This window comes from Carettochelys insculpta, chromosome 1 (genome assembly GCF_033958435.1).
Source record: "Carettochelys insculpta isolate YL-2023 chromosome 1, ASM3395843v1, whole genome shotgun sequence".
Lineage (NCBI taxonomy): Eukaryota > Metazoa > Chordata > Testudines > Carettochelyidae > Carettochelys > Carettochelys insculpta.
The window spans coordinates 338,248,854-338,271,200 of record NC_134137.1 but is presented as its reverse complement, the minus strand read 5'-3'; the positions used below and the strand labels follow the sequence as shown (position 1 = coordinate 338,271,200).

Genomic DNA, 22,347 nt, shown 5'->3' with positions numbered 1-22,347 from the left:
CCAATGACAAGGAAACTTTTAAGCTTATTCCAGTGTCCTGTAGTTAGGCAGGGTGTTTTCCCCCTAATACCTAATCTAAATCTCCTTTTCTGTAGAATATGCCCATTACTACTTTTCCTGTCTTCAGTGGACTTTAAAAACAGCAGGTCACCATCCTTTTTGTAACATCCCTAAACATATTTAAAGATTATTACCAGGTCCTTCCTCCATGCTTTCTCAAAACTAACATGCCCAATTTTTAAACCTTTCCTCATATGTCAGGCTCCCTGTACATTTTATCATTTTAGTGCTTGCAGACTCCAGTTTGACCACATTGTTCTGAAAGTGTGGCACCCAGAACTGGGCTTTGTAATCAACCTAACTCTTCCCAGTGCCAAGCAGAGCAGAACATCAACCTCTCAAGTCTTATTACTTATGATACACCAGTTTATGTACCCAAAATAGCCTTTTCCACAACTGCACCAAACTGACTCAAATTGAATCTGTTATTCACTCTAACCCACAGATCCTTTACTGTAGTGTTACGTCGTAGCCAATGTTTTGTTGTTGCACTTTTTTCATTCCCACTTGTAACATTTTAGGCTTCTTGTTGAATTTTGTCTTGTTGATTTCAGAACAGTTCTCCAATTTGCCAAAGTCATTTTGAAATGCAGTCTGCCTTCCAAAGTACTGTAAACCCTTCCCACTTTGTAATCATAATTTCTATTCCATTATCAAAGTCATTAATGAAAATGTTAAATAATACTAGACTTAGGGCAGATACCTACAGAACACCAGTAGTCATCCAAAGTGATATTCAAAATATAAATCAGACAGAGACCCTCAATAAAGATAGCTAGCGGACAGAATAATTTGTAAATAGTTTCAATAATCACATACTTTAGGTATCTAGTTTTCAATTCTGTTTTGTTTGCCAGATGACACAGTATATATCAGCTGGAGAATGTACGTAGCCGTTAAATTTTCACAGATGGGTTTAGTTAAAGAGTAGCAGTCAGGCGGCTTTTTATTTGATTGGAAGTTACCCAGGAGTTTTATCTACATCATATGGACTAAATTGTTTTCCCATAGATATATATTTCTTCATATATATTTCAGTATTTTAATTTAGAGCATAATGCTAGTATCCCTGAACCTAAGACAGAATTCTCATTGATTTACGTGGAAGATGATGGAGTAAAAGATTTACTAAAGAGTGGGCAATAAAAAAGCGATGGTCGACAAGGGTTTGTCCCTGGCAGGCCGCCACCGCTATATTTACTTTCACCCCCTCAGACGTCAGGCAGTTGCAGCTCTTCTTGGCTGTGGATCACTCTTTTTGACTAATGGGAGTGGTAAAAACCAGCATAAGGTGGGATACTGCTTCCTGCCACTCCCATTGGCTGTGAACAGTGATCCTTGGCCAATGAGAGCTGCGATTGCCCAATACCTGTGGAGACGCAGGTAAATATGGGAGGGAGCACATAGGATTAGTCCCAGCAGACTCGATCCAGCTCGCAGGCTGGTATTTTCCCATCTCTGTTCTTTCATATAGACACGGGTGGGGTGTATGCAGATAATTGCAACATTTTACTATAGAAAAAAAAGAGGTACTATGAAGCATTTTCTGTATTTTTCTAAACTGTTGAGCAAAACTGAATTTCCATATTAATAGGGCACTCTGTGTAAATCTTTCTGAATATCTCATTTTACTTGAAAGAGAAAATGTTTTCACTTAGTATATAAGAACGTTGTCCTGAAACATATCTTATAAACAGAACAATGTGATTTTTTTGGTGAAAATACATTTTTCAATTAAAAAAATGAAGAATTGTTTCAACAAAAACAATTTCAGGTAGATTTTAGAGATTTTTTTAATTGGGAGAGTAGAAATGGGGAAAGCTTTTTTTTTTTCATTACAGAAATGCATTTTGTTTTGGAATTTCCCTCAATTTTATATAAAAATTAAAACCTTCAAATAAATGTCTAGTTTTAGGCTGAATGAAATATTTCCATTGTTTGCTTTAAAAAATAAATAGTTTTTATCAGGTCAATCAGAAAAGATTTTGTTGTTTATTTCTTGTTCCAACGTTGAACTGAAAAATCTGTTATTTTCACAGCTCTAATAATATATTCATTGGTTCCTGCCCCCTTCCAAGTGTCAGATTATAATTTTAAATTATGATTGTACAGTCAGTAGCATCATTAAAAGCAAGTCTATTTCAGTCACCTTGTTTTGTCGTATTTTTTTCCTGAATATTCAGTGCTTAAAGCAAAACATTTTTCCCACACTAGTTTTGGGGATTGAACCCCTCCAGTATGTCTTCATTATGAAGTTTACGCTTGATGATGGTACAGGAGCACTGGATGCATACCTCTTTGATTATGTAAGTGAACAAAGTGAGTACGTAAATCATGGTTCTTCCTGGGTATGGTCACAGTGATGTATATATGAATTTATGCATTCTGTTTGTCATCTTCATTGTCTTAAAACAAAACTATTAAAATGAATTTACATATTATCTCCCTTCATTGGTGAAAATGCTGTTTATGTCACTGTCATATCAAAGTAAAATGGGAGAGTTCAAACGGGGATTTAAAATGGAACTGAAGAGAGGAACTGGAGTGCGGGTCATGACATCCCCCACCCACAAAGCATAACCTGGATTAGGGAATTGCTGTTGTCCCTTTAACAATCTGAGTCAGAGAACTTGCATGCTGCTCTGTTAGCGACAAGCAGCCCCTTCTGGCTTTGCTTTAACTCAGCTGTTAGCATGCGAAGGTACATCTAAAGTTACATGCAGTCTCCCACACCTTGTTATGAAGTATACACGGGGAGACACCAGGAAATCCCCTAGCTGTAGTCTTGCACCCCAGAAATGTTCCATCTTAGACTCCTCAAATCCTTAAACAGTGAAAGCTTATTAATTAACTACTTCTTCAAGGGATTATAGACATGCTCCAACCTCCATAATCTGAGCAGAGTCCCCAAGATATTTAGAGAAACTTACTGGTAAAGGTAAAATATTAAAATATAAGTGGTAGACACAGAGGTCAGAGTTGGTTACATATGAGGGTGGGCAGGAACAGCACAGACTCATTATTCCCCTATCCCTTATTATATATCCTCAATTCACGTGCCTGGAAAAACACTGGCTCAGAAATGGAGTCAAGCATCTTCTTTCCTCATACCTTGCTGAGTCACTGAGGTCTTGTCTACACTACCTCCCTACTTTGAAGGGAGCATGGTAAGTAAGATTTGGGAGATTATTAACGAAGTGCTGCGCTGCATATGCAGAACTTCATTAAGTTAATTCTCACCTGCAGCAACTTCGAAGTGTTAAATTTCAAAGTGCCGGCTCACATCTAGCCGCAGCTAGCCCACGGGTACTTCGAAGTGCCTGGGGAACTTCTAAGTCCCTTTACTCCTCAAAAGTGCCCAGGCACTTCGAAGTACCGGCGGGCAAGCCACAGCTACACGCGAGCTGGCACTTTGAAGTTTAACACTTCAAAGTTGCTGCAAGGGAGAATTAGCTTAATGAAGTGCTGCATATGCAGCACAGCACTTCATTAATAATCTCCTGACACCCTACTTCCCATCCTCCCTTCGAAGTAGAGAGCTGGTGTAGACAAGCCCTGAGTTAAGCAACCCCCATTTTATAGCACAGGAGGACCGTCTCGTGTTGAGTTGTACATCTCTTGTGTGCAATTTCACCTGCTGGTCAGTGGCTGGTGAATGTTGTGTAATCCCTCTCTGGGTGCTACTCCCCTTTTGTTGCCGCTGGAGAGTTTGCTGTGGATGTTTCCTAAGGTAAGTCTACAGAGCAAAGTTATTTCAAAATAGCAGCCGTTATTTTGAAATAACTATCCTAGAGTCTACCCAGCACAATCTCTGTTTTGAAATAACTTTGAAATAGTGGCTGGCTTATTTGGAAATTGGCAATCCTCATTCTACAAGGAATAGCTATTTCAAAATAGGTGCTGTTAAGACAGGGAATAGAACCTATTTCAGAATAAGCCATAGTGCATCTAATGGCTCTAGTTCGAAATAGGATCTATGTATGTAGGTGCTGTATTTGAAACTAGTTAAGTGCTATTTCAAAATGCATTTTGTGTGCATAGTAGCGTTATTTCAAAATAAACTATTCCAGAATAGCTTATTTCAAAATAAGGCTGCTGTGCAGACATACCTCTAGACTCAACATATTTCAGAAACAACCATATAGAAGAATCTCAGAACTCCATGTTCAGTGATGATACGCATATTTTGACAGAACAGTGAGTTTCATCAAATTGACTTATCGCAATATATCTTACAGGACATTCTTTATACAAAATATCATTAGCACATAAAAATGGTGACTGTGTAGGGTACACGGTGTGTATTTGAAATGCAATATATCATGGCGTATACATACACTTTCCTAGAACTAGAAGGGACCTCAGGAGGTCATCTAGTCAAGTCCCCTGCCTTCTTGGCAGGACCAAGCACCATCCCTGACATCTATTTGCCCCAATCCCTAAATGGCCTCCTCGAGGATTGAGCTCACAACTCTGGGTTTAACAGGCCAATGCTCAAACCACTGCTGTGTGTCCTCAGAGTCCCTGGATGACCTGGCTGAGTTTCTCTGTGTCATAGTATTAAATCACCCTCTCTGATTGCTTTGGATGTGATGAGTGAGAGTCTTTGAGGGTACTATTTTTTTTTTTTGGGGGGGGGGGGGGGGACGACGGAGATTAGCTCAGGATTTTGTAAGTTCTCTGACAACTGGTTCCAGAGTAGATCCCTGCCAAAGCCACAGTCTCTCAATCTAGTTTTTTGATCTCGAGGTTTACCTAATAGGGTTGTTGTTTAGCATGGATTGACCAGTGCCCCGTAGGTTGTATTCATCTAAGCTCCATCTAAACACTTGTTCCTGTCCCAAAAAAATTATCGTTTGCCTTACTGAGACATGTGGATTCCACATTTATCCTATTATACATTCACTCTTTATGACTTTACACACTTAGCTTAAATTACATCTCTGTCTCCCAGTTTTCTAAAATAGAAGCAACATTGACGTGCCAATGGGAATGTGAGGAAATAACTAAATGATTCTGAAGTGCTTTGTAAATGCATCATGTTATTTTTCATATGCCTGTGTAATAGATGTATTACTGTGTGGAAGTAATGGAAGATCCTTTTTCATGCATTTTTGATGGCAAAGTTACACTAGTCGTGAGTACTCGTATGTCCCAGATTTTGTGTAGGTGGGTATTGGTGTTTCATTTATATGGTTGTTTGAGTACAATAGACCTTTATTTTGGTTGTCCATTTGCTTATTGCGTATCTGGTGATAATTTCAGGTCAGAATGTGAACATTAAGTAGGAGGGCTTGACAAGATAAGTAGCTGTCAGTAATACTAACGTAAGATTATATTTGTAGTATGTTACACTGCAGCCTTGGAATTATCTAAAACCAGTTGGGTTTTTTGGTCCTTATATTTCAGCTCAAAAATACATACATAGTAAGATATTTTTACTCACTGTGTCAAGTGGTATTAAAATGGACAATAATGAGCAAATGTTTTCCCATTTCTTTTCTTTAACACATTCTCTACAAGAAGTTAAAAAGCTCTTCTCTTAAAATATGAATACCTTTAGCTACAAAGGAAACTGAAACCCAGCAGTCCCCCACTTTTTTCTCTTCTTTACTTTCTGCTGCCCCTCCTACCACTTTGAAAGCTGTTCTTTCTAATTGACAAAGGCATCTGGAGGAGCCTGCGGAGTGCTACAGCTGGACTGTGGAGGGAGAGAGAACAATTTTCTTTTGAAGTGTCACCTGCACTTCAATGGGAGATTGCCATTTTCCTCTGCCCAGACTAGGTGCTCCAGCAGTGCTTGAGAAGAAGTTGTGCTGCTTTGAAGTGTAACTTGAAACTAGCTTCCACTCAGATTTCTATAGTAACGCTCCCAGTTCATTTTGTTATGCTGGTAGTATGAGTTAAAAGACCTTGGGAGAAAAATCAGCAAAAAATATGGCATGGTGGCGGAAAAAACGTGGGAGGTGAGAGTGAATGATCTGAAGGTGAGAGTGAATAATCTGAAACTGTCCTTCTCTGACTCTTCCTCACCTTTTGGGCATTTTTCATTAGATATCTAGTGTAAAAATTAAATTTGAGAGAAAGTATTCCACATTAGTTCTTCTAAGAGAGAGCGTGAGTTGAAAATGTCTCTTTTATAATAAAACTTTTAACAACATCTATATTTTAGTAGTGTCTAAAGGTCAACCAGAAAGGACCCCATTTTGCTAGGTGACAGCTAGTCAGCTGGGTTCTGGGGAAAGAGTCAGGATTCAGCAAGAAATGTGTGGGAAAGGGGAACTAAATGAAAGTCTAGTTATGTTTGCATAATTATGTTGTTGTGAAAACTGTTGTCAATAGGCATTGTAGGTGTTGGGGGAAGGGATAACTCAGTGGTTTGAGCATTGGCCTGCTAAACCAAGGGTTGTTAGCTCAGTCCTTTGAGAAGGCTGTTTAGGAATCTGGGGCAAATACATTTAAATAAGAAATTTGTCAGGGATGGTGCTGGGTCTTGCCAAGAGGGTAGGGGACTGGACTCAATGACTGCCCAAGGTCCCTTCCAGCTCTGTGAGCTGTGTATCTCCATATATATTACAGTTCCCCTACTCATGTATTTCATCATTCTGCCTGCCCCACTTTGTATAGTTTATGAAAACTAAAGGTTGGAATTCAAAATGAGTATTCTACAGGCATACATTCAGATTCTAGCACCCTTTCTCCTTTTTTATCTTGCTCCTTAGGATATCCATTAAAAGCAATTGGAATATTTGAGGATCTAGGTATTATTGAATTTAAATAAGGACGGCATAATTATCTTGACTATAATTTGTCTGTCTATCATACATAGGTGGCCCCATCACTACAGTATGTCCAGCTGGGCAGGTTTTTTGTTTGTTTTTTTGTTTTGTTTGTTTGTTTTTGGTTTTGGTATGATGGGTATTATTTTTTACAAATGATGTATTTTGGGGGCTCTGAAACTATTAATAGATTTTTGCTGAATTTGTCATATAGTTTTGCCTGGAAAATATGATTTGATTTGATTTTTGAAAAGTCAAAATGTTTCATTGCAACCATTTGAAAACATTGCTTTGACTTCTTGTTTCACAATGTTTCATTTTGAAAATTTAGAAATTTTTAACTTCTCATTGTGAAATTATGTATAATTATTTTATCCAATTAAAAAGCCCACACAAAATGATGAAAAAATCCAAAAGCTGACTAAATTAAAAAAAACCCCTAAAAATAACTATTTTGTGTCAACCTAAATCATTTCAGTTGATTCAAAACAGTAAAGAATTGAAAAACTGAATTCCGTTTGAGTCAAACCATTTTTTTCACATTTTTTTTATTCAACTCCTCTACCAACTGAAAAATCTATTATTCACTTAGCTCTAATAAGTCAGAGCACCTCACAGTCTGTATGGATCTATTCTCATCTAGTATGTGTGTTACTAAGGTATTAATGCACTGGTTTTTTTTTTGTTTTTTTTTTTGGGTTATCTAAGTCATTGAGCATGCTCTATATCTCAAGGTTAATAGCATACCCCTGAATGTTCTGGTTTGTTTGTACCTGTATCTGGACATTTTAAAAAATACTGAACTGAACTTGTTGCTGTCTTTTGGCATTTTAATCTCTTCATAAGAGCCTCCTAAAATGACTCTTAACTAGTGACACTTGATTTATTTTTCTCTTCAAAACCCTTCCACTTTCCTCAGGAAAAGTTTTTCCAGATTCCTGCCTCTGAAGTCCTTACCAGCAGTCTTCTTCAGGAGAAGATGGAAATGATCATGGGTATACTTTGTCCTCCAGAAACAAATCCAGGTCAGCTGTCGCTGTTTGTAATCTGTTACCAGTATGTATAAAGTTAAACTGAATGCACAATTCATTTATTATAAATATGATGAGAGCACAGGCCAAATTCAATACTATTTACTTTTGTTTAGTTAATATGTTTGGCTTGTCCTTTATAAAAGAAGGGTCTTCGGAAACAGGAATAATAATTCAGTCCCTACAAATGTCATTGAGGGTATGATAGTCATTTATGCTGAAATAGATTGTTTAAAATGTACACACCTTTGTCCAGGCAGTGCAGAATTCACATACATATGGAAGTCCACCAAAACACCTTTATTTAAATATCAAAGTAGCATAGTGACAGTGGATAGCGAATTCCATCTGATCCCCTTACTTTATGCTGGATTCTTCCATTGAATGAACACGCAAGGTTGCAGGAAACCTGTAGGGAAAGTGACTCAGGGTAAGGAAATTTCCATGAAGGTCCCATCAGAGTTCCCTTGCACATTTCATCTGAGGGAACCAAAGTGGAAGCTTCCTCTGGAGCTGTCTACATAGAACAGTTTGTCTTTGCCGTAACCGCCAGGAACCTTCTTCATCAGCGCAAGGCCACAGCCCCAGGCAACTTTGAGGACCTTTTCCCACACAGTGCAAAAGGTGTTCCATGTAATAGAAAATATATTGTGAGGCTGCATTATCTGCTCCACTTAGAATCCTTTCATGAAAACAAGGGAAAATAATGATACAAGTCCCACCCTGCTACCTCCTCCTCCAAGGTGGCTTTCTGTACCAGCAGAGACTGAGAAGCCCTTTCTGTTTATAAGAAATTTCAAAATTTGGTTTTAGTTTTCTTTCTGGTCAGCTTAATTATGTGTTAGTGTTCCTAGTTAAAAGCTCTTTTAAAGTTGCACTTTTCTTATAAATGCTGGAAATCTATGTCAACTTGTATAATTTGTTTTTTGATTTGTAGATGACTTACCATGGTTGGAATGCTTCATCAGGTCTTACAATGTCAGCAGTGGAATGGAGCAGCAAGTTTGCTATCAAATTTTTGACACTATGGTTGCTGAAGATGTTATCTAGATATCAGTGACAAAACAGTTACTGACATTGATTTTTGACCTTGATTACAAAAAAAAACTTTTGAAGCTCTAAATACCATAAAATGTTCTGTACAATATTTAGTGTATAGCGTTCTGTGCTAAGAGATACAAATCAGGAAAGCAAATGTCTTTTTCTGCATCTCACCTGTAGAGGACGGTTTTAGCTCTTATTTTCCTGAATTAAATTAATTAGACATATGCTAACTGGTATTTATTACTTGCTCTGGGCCTAACCCAGTAAGTTAAATGGTAATTGAGGTGCTCAGCACTTCACATGATTACTCAATATGTGGTAAAGACTTTGTTAAAAGTTGATTAATATCCAAAGCTGTTACACCCTTGAAAATAATGGTTGACCTACCAAGTCAAATTTAAGCGGATGTTGTAAAATGTAAACATCTTTTGTAATGTATGATAAATAAATGTGATTACATTTTGTTTATTTACCTATTTTTAATACAACATAGTAAGTGACTTGAGAACATCTGTGGAAATGAGGCTCTTCCATTGACTCGTATTCCCACACTTTAGTCCGTACAAATCTATTTTAGGGTTCTAAAAACACGTGTTTTTTTATCCTTTCTTTGATTTCTCATTGATATGTAGATTGTAGGGTGCTCTTCCTGCAGCCCTGACATTTGCAAGTAGCGTTTTGACCTCAGCGGAGCAATTTGCATGAGTTATAATTACTCATCTGGTTAAGAATCAAAGACAGGCCATAAAAGCAGGGATATTAAGATATTAAAATGAATACTAATATTTCTTAGTTTGTAAGGATGGTAAAGTCACAGATATTTGGGGTCATATCTGACATCACTGCTCCTTTAAATTGTTTGCAGAGGTTCTCACACAGAATTTGGCTAAATTTAGAATCTGATTATGCTTTCTCAGTTGTTTTTCTCTTGTATATCATTGAATTGGTTGGCTAAATTTAGAGATGACATTTTCAGGCCAACAAGTGACTAGTTGGCTACCACAGGGGAAAAAATATGTGTACTTTTACCTTACATTCTAAAGTATTTGCCCCAAATTCAGAAAAATTTTCCAGAGAACAATTTTAATGTAAAAATTCTCATTGGGGGTCATATGCTTCTTGTCAACAAGAAAAAACATCATATAACACTTACAAGGAGCGTTTGTTTTGAAAGGAACGTGGATAGTGCTCATAGTTGACTTGTACTTTGATACGAAATGCAAATGATTTTATAGTGTTCTGAGATGATTAGTAAAATAAGCTATTGTATTCACTTCCTGTCTCATCCAAATATCAATACATTTTGTGTGTGTGCTTTTGCTTTAAAAATCTTTCTGGGGTATAAAAGCACTGAGTCATAAACCTAGCAGTTATATGCTTTATCAGTTATCATGTGGGTAGAAGGTGCATTAATGTTGGTAGTTGATAGCTCACTTTCAAGGAGACGAGAAACTGTCAGCCTGATTGAATGGGACCATCAGCATGCCAAGCAAAGGAACAACACCTGCACTTGTTCTGAGAGCAGCTGCTTATCTGCTTTTGGCCTGATGAGAGATACAGATAAGTGAATTATTTTTAAGACTTGAACACATACCCGGTGTCCAGATAATTTCCATGTAATTAAACTCTTGAAGCGTTCATCCATAAAGAATATAGAAGGGTTTGTTTGCTGTGTAATGGGTGTTTTATCACAAAAACTCTAGAGCAGACCTCTTTTGGGATAAGATTTGCATAGAGGCCTGTATTTCTGATTGTGTTATGTGACAGCACAGACTATTTTATACATTGCAAAATCATTAGTAGAAATTGTTTAAATTGTAAATATTTTTGTAAATAAAAAGTCATGTTCTTCAGGTATTAATAAAATAGGTATTAAAGGAGACCTTTTGCAAACTAATAGATACGTATATATGACTCACACTTGTGTCAGTTTATTTTCACCGTCTCTTATGTTTGAGATTATTGGCAGAATATTTTCAAGTCATTTTATCATTGTAGATGTAACACTTAGGCTGTTTCTACACTAGCACTCCCCTTTCAAAAGGTGGATGCTAATGAGACACTTCGGGATATGCTAATGAGGCACTGTGTATTCATTGCAGTGCTTCATTAGCATATCCTGAAGTGTCTCATTAGCACCCCCCTTTCGATGGGGGGGTGCTAGTGTAGACATAGCCTTAAAGTTGTCACACTTAGTTTTTGGATACCTGTTCTTAAAAGTATAAAAACTGTCTGTTGCCAATGGCCTTCATCCAGCAAAGCACACTCTTAGAAAGGCTTGCTGAATTGGAACCTAAATACTTAAGTTTCTACCAAACATATTTCATTTGAGATTTTCAGAACTATGGAAGATGTTGAATTTGTCAGAACCACTGTTCAGAAACATGTCTCAGTGATGACCTGAACAATCCTTCTGCAAATGTGATTGGGCAGTGTTCCATCTGACTGTTTCATTCTTTAATCCTTCTGTGGAGACTTCCAGCTTGGAAGTCAGTTAGGTAGTAGCTTCTGTGACACAGTTTCCGCTCTAATCTAAACTGAGAGCACAAACTCACTCCAACTTCCTGAAGGCCACGCCTGTTACAGTAATGGCTTTCAGTCACTATTCACCTGGACCAGAGAAAAGCAAGAAATTCCAGCTCCCATTTTCAGTCCTTTGGTTGCATTTTCTGGTTTCTGAAACATATTTTAAAATTAAATCAAAACCACCCTGTTGAACTGAGTGAGTTGGCTGAGAGCCATTGGTGTTATAATAGCTGTCCATAGAATTAATTTGCTACAGTGGTTTCAAACGGTTAAGTTTACATTACATTACCTTACATGGAATGCAGAACATTTCATTTAGCATACCCGCTTTCCCTCTTCTCCTTTTGCCCCTCCTCCATAATATTCAGGGCTTCACTGATTTGAAGTGAATTCTCTGCTTATAACTTGTATTAAAGCCAGAAGAGTTTTCTTGGAAAAAATCTCCTCACAAAAATCATCAGTTCTTTGCTACTCTGTCCAGGCTCAGATCGAGACCACTCCTCCGTCATTATTTCAGGGTGTTCTCCGTATGTGTATTCTCAGTGTCTCTGAGGCATATTTGGGAATCTACTTTTAATGTTCATCAATTAGTTTTTGTTGCTACCTCTTCTAGATAGTTTTCCATTTCTATTTTGGTTAAAATATGGCAAGAATAACATTTGATTTATTGCATCTGTTTAGTTTATAAAACACATGTTTTGAAGCCATAATGAGCTTTTCTTCAGGTCAGACGGCAAGTTGCAAAAAATATATTTTTACAGACTGAGTTATTTTAACCTCTTTCTTGTCATCTAGATCTATCATTCATACAGGAAATGTAATGTAAAGGACAACATGGGAGAGGAGGAGTAAATAGGAGAGCAAAGAAAAATGTTTTTAATCTTGCTAACTTTCTCCCTTTCATTTTTTGTATTGACCATTTACGTAGAATTGTAAATGTTGTATGCTACAGCTATGTATATCATTGTGCTATATACAGTAGAGCCTCAGAGTTACAAACTGACCAGTTAACCAGACACTTCATTTGGAACAGTCAGTATGCAATCAGGCAGCAGAAGAGACACATGAAAAGCAAATACTGCACAGCATTGTATTAAATATAAACTACTAAAAATAAAGACAAAGTAAAAAAAGAAGAAAGTGCCCAGGCACTTCAAACTACCGGCAGGTTAGCCGCAGGTTAGCCACAGCTACACACAAGACGTCACTTCAAAGTTTAACACTTTGAAGTTGTCCTGGGTGAGAATTAGCTTAATGAACTGCTGCATGTGCAGTGCAGCAGTTCATTAATAATCTCCCTACACCGTACTTATCATGCTCCCTTCGAAGTAGGGAGGTAGTGTAGATAAGCCCTTTCTGTACTTGCTCATTTAAACTAAGATTGTTAAAAGCAGCATTTCTTCGGCATAGTAAAATTTCATAGCTCTGTTAAGTCAATATGCAGTTGCAGACTTTTGAAAGAACATCCAAAATGTTTGTTTTCGATTATGAACAACTTCATTTCCCAGTGTGTTCATAACTCTGAGGTTCTGCTGTACAAAAATCCTGTCATGGAGCATTTACAGAGGTCATATGCTGATATAATAATAAATCAATGTACGCATCTCATAGAGATGGAGGAGACCTCAGGGGTCATTGAGACTAGTCAACTACCTTTTTGGCAGGGCCAAGCACCATCCCAAACATATTTTTTGAAACCTGTTTTCCCCAGACCTCGAAATAGCCTCCTCAAGGATAGAGCTCAAAATACTAGGTTTAGCAGGCCAGTGTTCAAACCACTGAGCTATCCCTCCCTCTTCACATAATACAGCATTTGGGTTCCTGTTTATTTTGCAGAAGAGTCCGTCTTAATTCATTGACAAGACTCATTTTTACATCTTGAATTGTGTGGGTCGCTGAAATTTCTATGCAAAAAATGTTCTAGGACATTCAAAGCAGGGAGAAAGTCCCAGCATTGGGAAGCACATGTAAAAGTGAACATGCTTAAAAGTTGGGCGAAGGTCTGAGTTAAAAAATAGAAAAGTAGATGGTTGAAATCCTTAATTTTTTTAAAGACATAAACAGTATTCAAAAGCACCTAAACCAACTTGAGAACGTAAACCCTATTTCCATAAGAGATTTAGGACCTTGTCTTATTGAAATTCAATAAAATATAGGCTCTTAAATGCTTATGGGCTTATATAGATGAGTACACCCAAAGTGAATTAAGCTAAATTGAATTAAGACCACTTTCATGAATAATGCATCTTATCTAATAAACTTCAAATTCAAACATTTACTTAATTTTGATTAATTTTCCTCAATGGCCCCAAGCCCATACACCCCAAGTGACTTTTAAATGCACGTCATCTCATATTAAAGGGAATGGCTACATAAATTAGAAATAAACAAAGAAAAAATAAACAATTTGGATGGCAGCTCTTAAGTAACCAATTGCTATTCTCCTTTTGTCATAGCAGGAGCCAGACATACAGAAAACTTGGAATTCTTTGCTTATGTTTCCAGTAAATCCTTTAACTACTGACAAAGAGAGAAGGAAGTGAGAATGGGAAAAGAGACAGTGGGGTAAAGCATAGCAACAGGAGAGAGATGATATTTTGTCTAAGATGAGATGAATGGCCCATTTTACAGGGATTTTTCGGCCACAAAACTTCAGTAATACCTGAATTTGTCATGCAGTATTTCAATTATGCCCAGTATAACTATTTATTTCAAAGGAGCTACTCTGTACAGTTGTGAGAAGGCCCAAAGCTTATAAAAATAGAACCAATATGGAAAGAACAATGCACTCATTACAGATAGTAAGAATCATGGAGGTAGGCTTTGTCATACGGCTTTTTTGTTGGAGGAGAGGGGAGGGGATATGAATGAGGGTTATTGCAGGTGTGTAATGAGCAGTGAGAAAGGAAGGGAGTTTAAGGAGCAGGAAGAGGGACAGCAGGAAATTATGGAAAAGATATGATACAGAGCTGGTGACTTTAGGGCCCAGAGCCTGTCAGTGACTCCTGCATAAAGACCTATGGGACCGTATCAAATTTAATTTTTGTTACTGGGACTCTGATTGGTACAAAGCTCCACCAGCATGCAGCAAGGCCCACCATCATGCTCTACCTTTCTTAAAAGATACAGAGGAGAAGCTGAATTCTGTACAGCAGAAGACAGAGATTTAAGGATGTTTGAAACAGTGCTCTGAGTGGACCAGAGAGAAGAAAGCTTTTCGTTGAGGCCAAACTCCTTTATTTTATTGGGCACTGTTAGGTTTCAGAATGGGTAAATTTTTATCTTCTCCATATACATCTATAAGATGGTGTTTCAAAAAAGCTGCTCTAACTTCGTGATTTGTCTTCCCTATCAGTGACCCGAAATTCCTAACACCAGTTACAAACCCTCTATCCAGATACTTCCTGTGCAAAGTTAGTCCACTTCTCAGTTAGTGATGTTCAAGTATTCTGAATTTCAGATGCTTTTTGTTTGTGGTTTAAATGGGTGACTTTTGTAAATAAGTTGTTTATCTTTAGATAGGAAGTTTGGATAATAGCACTTGACTGGCTGTCTGAAATAAAGCTTTTTTTTTTTTTGAAAAGCTATTACATTGTATTTGCATTAACCTATTCCTCCTGTTTCTGGATATGCATTTTGACCATACTCTTTACCATTCATGCAGTGTGCAAAATGTCAGTGATTTAAATGTGGGTTTTTCTATATAGGTTGAACCTCTCTAGTCCGGCACCTTCAGGACCTGAACAGTGCAAAACAACAGAATTTGCCAGACCACAGTATCGTCTACCACATTACCAACACTTCCACTGCTTATAGGGCTTGTAGAGGTAAATTACAAGTAAATAACTGCCCAGAACCCTGAGAGCCAGGACTGATGGCTGTAAACAAAGTATGGGACCATGGGAAATATAGCCACACCCATGATAAATGGTCACCTGGCTAATTAAAATCATGCCAGACTATGGATATTGCCAGAGGAAACACTTTGAGATTAGAGAGGTTCAACCTGTGCTATGGTTTACATCTTCATAGATGTATTCATTTTTAGCTGCAACTTCTGTAGGCTGACTAGCAGGTAGCTATGAATTATATGGACTGTACTTTCATTGATGGACTTCTGGGAACAGTGATAACCAAAGTGTCACTCACGTTGTAAAAGATAGAAGATTAAATTTGGAAGAAAACTCAGCAGGTGTTCTAGTCCTACCACCTTACCCCACCAAAGCAGGACCGATACCAACTAAATCATTCCAGCCAGGTCTTTTCGAGCCTGGCCTTAAACCTTTAAGAACAGAGATTTCACCACCTCCCTAGGTAACCTGTCCTATTGCTTCATTGTTTTTATCATGAAACAGTTTTTTTCCCCTGAGATCCACCATAGTCCTCTCACACAGCCACCTCAAATTCTTGTCATCTGCCACAACAGAGAATAGCTTATCTCCATCCTTTTTGGAAGGTAGTTGAAGGCTAGCAAATCCCCTCTCATTCCTCTGTTTGACTCTCTCACATTTGTCCATGTAGTGGGGGGCCTTAAACCTGGACACATTACTCCAGATGTGGGAATAATCATTTATCACAATTTGCTGACAATGTTTCTATAACGCAGCCCAATATGCCATTAGCCTTCTTGGCAACAAGGGTATATGGTTGATTCATATCCCACTTCCTCATCTACTATAATCTCCAGGTCCTGTTCTGCACAACTGCTGCAGACTATTCACTTGCCCTTGTTGAACTTCAGATTTTATTTGTCCCAATCCTCCAATTTATCTAGGTGACTCTGCTCCTTCTCCCTGGGCTCCTGCATACCTACCTTTTCCCCTAGGTTAGCATCAGCCACAAGCATGCTGAGGGTGAATTCCATTCCCTGATCCAGGTCATTAATGAAGATACTAAACAAAACTGGGCCCAGTCCCAATCCCTGGGGCAGACTGCTTAATATCGGCTGCCAACTAGACATTGTGCCATTGATCATCAGTCATTGAGCGCAAATGGCTAACCGGCTTTTTAACCAACAAATAACCCATTCATCCAGTCATACTTCTTTAAGCTGCAGGCAAGTATACTTTGGGAGACTGTATCAAAAGCCATCCTAAAGTCAAGGAATTTCATGTCCACCACTTTCCCCATATCCACAAACCCAGTTCTTCGAGTAGTGTCCCCACAGGTGTCAGTGTGTCCTCAGAGATTCTTCTATAGCCATGGTTTTAAAAAGTTTAAGGAGTTTAAAAAAAAAGTTGATTTAGTATTAGGATTAGTTAGTGTCTCAAGAGCACGCTGGGGTCCCCAGGCTTCAAGTGGTACATGCCAGTCTCTCATGGCCACGCTTCCTGCATTAAGTGTTTGGGTGAGGGCCACCCGACCCAGTCCTGCTAACCCTGTTGCTCCAGCCTCACGGTGAGGGCTAGGAGGGACTGAGCCAATTGGATCAAAACTTAGTAGTAGGAATCCTTCAGTCTACGAAGACTATGGATCACGCCCTTTATAGTTTCAATTGAGGACTTCATTTACAGCGTCTACTGTGACTATGAAGACCCACATGAGAGTGACAGTCCTTGCTGCATCTCTTGCAGATGTGGTGAGTGTCTGGCAAGTCCTTAGTGTGCTTTCTGTGCACTCGCTTCTCCTCTGCTAGCTGTCTGATCCTCATCTCGCCCTTCTGAAGGCCCTTGTGTAATCCCTGCCTCCATCTGCTGCGGTCATCTGCTAGTTCTTCCCAGTTGTCCAGCTCGATGTCTACCTCTCTGAGGTCTCTCTTGCAGACATCTTTGTAGTGCAACTGGGGGCGTCCGGGAGGTCTTTTGCCAGAGGCGAGCTCACCATCCAGGATGTCTTTTGGAATCCTTCCATCATTCATCCTGTGGACGTGGCCAAGCCAGTGGAGCTGACGCTGCCTGAGGAGGGTGTGCATGGTTGAGATTCCAGCTTGCTCAAGGATGGCGGTGTTGGTCACTCTGTCCTTCCATGATATTCCAAGGATGCGCCTGAGGCACCTCAAGTGGAAGATGTTCAGCCTCTTTTCCTGGCGGGCATACAGGGTCCAAGTCTCGCTGCCATAAAGGAGGGTGCTGAGGATGCAGGCTCTGTAGACTTGCATTTTGGTGTGAGGGTACAACTTGTTGTTATTCCACACTCTCTTGCTGAGTCTGGACAGAGTTGTGGCCGCTTTTCCGATTCTCCTGTTTAGCTCAGTGTCCAACGACAGGGTGTCAGTGATGGTGGACCCGAGGTAAACAAACTCGTGGACGACCTCTAATGTATAGTTGTCAATGCTGATTGATGGGAATTCAGCAACATCCTGACCGACTACGTTTGTCTTCTTTAGGCTGATGGTAAGCCCAAAGTCCTTGCACGCTTTGGAGAACTGATCCAGCAGTTTTTGAAGCTGGTCTTCTGTGTGAGACACTACAGCAGCATCGTCTGCTAACAGCATGTTTCTGATGAGGACTTCCCGCACCTTAGACTTAGCTTTCAGTCTTGCAAGATTAAACAGTTTCCCATCAGATCAAAACCTATCTTTACGAAAAGTACCACCAATCACCAGTGGTGCAGCAGCCTCCAGCTAACGATTCAGCACAGGAGACCAAAGGTATGGGCTCTGCTCATCCCTCTCACTCACTCGGCACCCCTACCACCTCGGCAGACCCATCTCTGGCACATTCCTGGCCGCTGGAGCTGTCTTCATGGGCTGCACCAGTGGAAAACATAAGAACATAAGTATGGCCATACTTGGTCAGACCAAAGGCCCATCTAGCCCAGTATCCTCTCTGCTGACAGTGGTCAATGCCAGGTGCCCCAGAGGGAGTGAACCGAACAGGTAACAATCTCTCTCCTGCCATTCATCTCCAGCTTCTTACAAACAGGTCAGGAACACCATTCCTTAGCCATCGTGACTAACAACCATTAATGGACCTAGCCCCCATGAATTTATCTAGCTCTTTATTAAACCCTGTTATAGTTCTAGCCTTCACAGCCACCTCTGGCAAGGAGTTCCACATTTTGATTGTGCACTGTGTGAAGAATTTCCTTTTAAACCTGCTGCCCATTAATTTAATTTGCTCTCCCCTCGTTCTTATATTATGGAAACAAGTAAATAAGTTTTTCCTTGTTCTCTTTCTTCACACCACTAATAATTTTTTTACCTCTCTTATATTCCCCATTAGTCTCCTCATTTCTACAATGAAAAGTTCTAGTCTCTTTAATCTCTTCTTGTATAGGATCCATTTCAAACCGCTAATCATTTTAGTAGTCCTTGTCTACTGCCAATATACCTTTTTTGAGTTGAGGTGACCACATCTGTATGCAGTATTCAAGATGTGGATATACCATAGTTTTATATAAGAGCAATAAGAACCTCTCTCTTATTCTCTATACCTTTATTAATTATTCCTAACATCTTGTTTGCTTTTTTGACTGTGACTGCATATTGCATGGATGTTTTCAGAGAACTATCCATGATGACTCCAAGATCTCTTTCCTGATTAGTTGTAGCTAAATTAGCTCCCATCGTCTAGTATATATAGTTGGAGTTATTTTTTTTCAGTGTGTGTTACTTTACATTTATCCACATTAAATTTCATTTCCCATTTTGTTGCCCAGTCAATTATTTAAGAGGATCATGTTGAAGTTCTTCACAGTCCGCTTTGGTCTTAACTATCTTGAGCAGTTTAGTATCTTCAAACTTTGCCACCTCCCAGTCTAGCCCATTCTCCAGATCATTTATGATTTAGTTGAATAAGATAGGTCCTAGGACCGACCCTTGGGGAACGCCAATAGTTACTCCTCTCCATTCTGAAAATTTACCATTTATTCCTACCCTTTGTTTCCTATATTTTAACCAATTCTCAGTCCATGAAATGATCTTCCCTTTTATCCCATGACGATTAACATAAGAGCCTTTGGGAGGTACCTTGTCAAAGGCTTTCTGAAAATCTAAGTAAACTGTATCTACTGTATCCCCCTTGCCCACATATTTGACCCCTTCAGAGAACTCCAATAGATTAGTAACACATGATTTCCCTTTCCAGAAACCATGTTGACATTTGTCCAACAAATTATGTTTTTATTTGTCTGACAATTTCAATCTTGACTATGGTTTCAACTAGTTTGCCCGGTACCGATGCTAGACTTACTGGTCTGTAATTGCTGGGATCAGCTCCAGAATATTTTTAAATATTGGCGTTACATCAACTATCTTCCAGTGACTGGGTACAGAGGTCATTTTAAAGGATAGGTTACAAACCACAGTTAATAATTCTGCAATTACACATTTGAGTTCTTTCAAAACTGTTGGGTGAATGCCATCTGGTCCCAGTGACTTGTTACTAGTAAGTTTGTCAGTTAGTTCCAAAACCTCATCTAATGACACCTCGGTCTTGGACAATTCCTCAGATTTGTCACCTGCAAAGGACTCTCAGGTTTGGGAATCTCCCAAAAATCTGCTGTGGTGTTCCCAGCACCATCCATGCCGGCATAGCTGATGAGGATGCTCTTGGAACTGAGCTACCAACACTCAATGCCTCCAACACCATCAGCACAGTTGGCACCATCTGCTTCAGCTGCCTCTACTCCAGGGCATAAGAGGTCCTCAACGACTAAGACCCCATCCTCCATGTCAGACTTGGAGCACAAGCAGCACCACTCTGTCTTCGCGCTGCTCAAATTAGGCACCACATTCAGCAGCAGGCAAATGCAGGGCTGAGGTACTGCCCCACTCCCATGTGGCACCAGAGTCAGCACCAAAATAGCACCAGGACACCACTTTGCCGAAGCCTCCAGCATAGGAGTGCAGCATTGTGTTGGAACGGCAGAGCAAAGACTTGACTCTGAGAACACATGGCACCGGGCTTGGCACCACTCTACTCTCTACACCAAGTGTCCCCTTTGCCACATCTGTCCTGACATTTGGGGTTCTCACAATGCTCAGGGGCTAGACTACTCACTCCAGGAAGAGGCAGCTCCAACCATAGGAGCATGTGTTTATCTCAGCATTCCAGTCATATGCATTCCACCTTGGAGGACATGCTGCCTACCCTGGCCTACCTGAAGCCACCTCCACCATGGTTCACACACCATTATTTTCATCCTTGGGGCCCAAGCATGAAGTGTACATCCTGGCTGCAGCTCTCAGGGGTCCCCAAGGACCTACAACAAAGTGGAGGACCTCCCCTGTGATAAGCAGCACCTGTTTGCCAAAAAGACTGACGAGGTCCTTCATTTTATGAAGGATTCCCATACAATGCTGCAGACATTGGGAATATGAACACACACACACACTCTCTCTCTCTCTCTCCCCCTACCAAATAACACAGGAGCAGTTCCATCAACAACAGTAACACTTTGAACCATGCCAATGGCATAGCTCCAAGCGGTGACAGCCCAGTAGACAACGGCTACAACAGTACATTGTTTCCCACCCGCAACAACCCAAACAGTTTTTAGTGTGTAGTCAAGAATTTGAGAGGTCTTTCTGTTCCAGCCATCACACAGTATGGGCACCATACATTCCATGTCTGCCTCCTCCCTTTTTTCCACTGCTGGGCCACCATTAACTCGGACACGTGAATCCTGGAGCTAGTGGCCTGGGGGTACTCTATCCCATTTACCTCTACCCTGTCACCCTTCCCTATACTCCATAGCTCTTCAGGGACCCTTCTCACAAGCATCTTCTTGAGCAAGAGGTTCAGCACCTCCTCTGTCTGGGTGCCATCCAACCAGTTTCCAATGAATTTTAGGGACAGTGGGTTCTATTCCACATACTTTTTAACGGAGAAGAAAAACGGAGGGTGGAGACCCATCTTCAACTTCAGGAGGCTCAACAAACATGTTCTCTATTGACAGTTCAAGATGGTGACTCTCATTACCATTATCACTGCTCTGGACAGAAATTATAGGCTCGCAGCTCTCAACCTATAAGATGCCTACTTTCACATCATGATCCACCCTGCCCACAGATGCTTCCTCTGGTTCACTGTGGGGTCCTACCATTACCAGTACCGGGTCCTCTTGTTTGGGCTCTCCACTGTCCCCAGAGTGTCCTCTGAGACTCTGGCAGTCATAGCCACTCCTCTGCATTGGTTCAGGGTCATCATTTTTCCCTATCTGGGCACGTGTCTTATAAAAGGACCATTGTTTTCGCAGGCTCTTTGCACATTGGAGGTCACCATGGACCTCCTGTTGGGTCTCGACTTCCACATAAACTATGAGAAGTCCATGCTTCAACCCATGCAATCCCTAGAGTTCATCAGAGCTCACATAAACACCACACTGCCCCCCAAAAGTTCCAGGCCATGCATGAACTCATCCTGGGGATACGACTGTCCCCCACCCTCATGGTGTGCATCTGCCTCAACAACATATGTGGTCAAACTAGCCAGACTGTACGTACATTTGCTTCAATCGTGGCTGGCCATCTGTTATGCCCCAGTAAGGGACCTCACCACCTCCACCCCTTTTTCCACTGCTGGGCCACCATTACCTTGGCCAGCATGGTGGCCCTTCTGACGTGGGTCATGGCCTCCCTCCAGTGGTAGACATGCTCAGGCAACATTGTCACTGGGATGCCATTCCACCAACCACCCCAATCTATTACCCTTATGGAATGGGGGTCCTATTTGGGTTCTCGCACAGTTAAGAGCAAATGGACCTGCAATGAGCAAGTACTCCATATCAACCTCCTAGAACTCAGAGCAGTCCATTATAGTTGCCTACATTTCCAATGGCATCTCGTGCACAGGTCAGTCAACATCCTCATGGACAACACCACCTATATGTATTATATCAACTGTTAGGGTGGGGTTTGATCCCCGTCCCTGAGCGCAGACGCCATAAAACTGTGGACTTGGTATCTTCAGCATCACATCACTCCACTTTCCACATATCTCCCCAGGGTGCTGAACATGATGGTG

General features: G+C 40.2%; 1 protein-coding gene across 4 annotated transcripts in view; it reads left to right on the top strand.

The window, feature by feature from the left end:
- The window catches only part of POT1 (protection of telomeres 1), a 166,747-nt gene extending 155,932 nt beyond the window's left edge, over positions 1-10,815 (top strand). For 3 of the 4 annotated variants that reach the window (XM_074984120.1, XM_074984119.1, XM_074984121.1), the window contains 3 exons: positions 2,275-2,366; positions 7,759-7,864; positions 8,808-10,815. In XM_074984120.1, coding sequence (XP_074840221.1) covers positions 2,275-2,366; positions 7,759-7,864; positions 8,808-8,920 — 311 coding nt within the window. In that variant the 3' untranslated portion in view covers positions 8,921-10,815. Of the gene's footprint in view, positions 1-2,274; positions 2,380-7,758; positions 7,865-8,807 lie in introns of all 4 variants that reach the window. The other variant, XR_012643941.1, reaches the window with a different exon arrangement.
- The last annotated feature ends 11,532 nt before the right edge of the window (positions 10,816-22,347 follow it).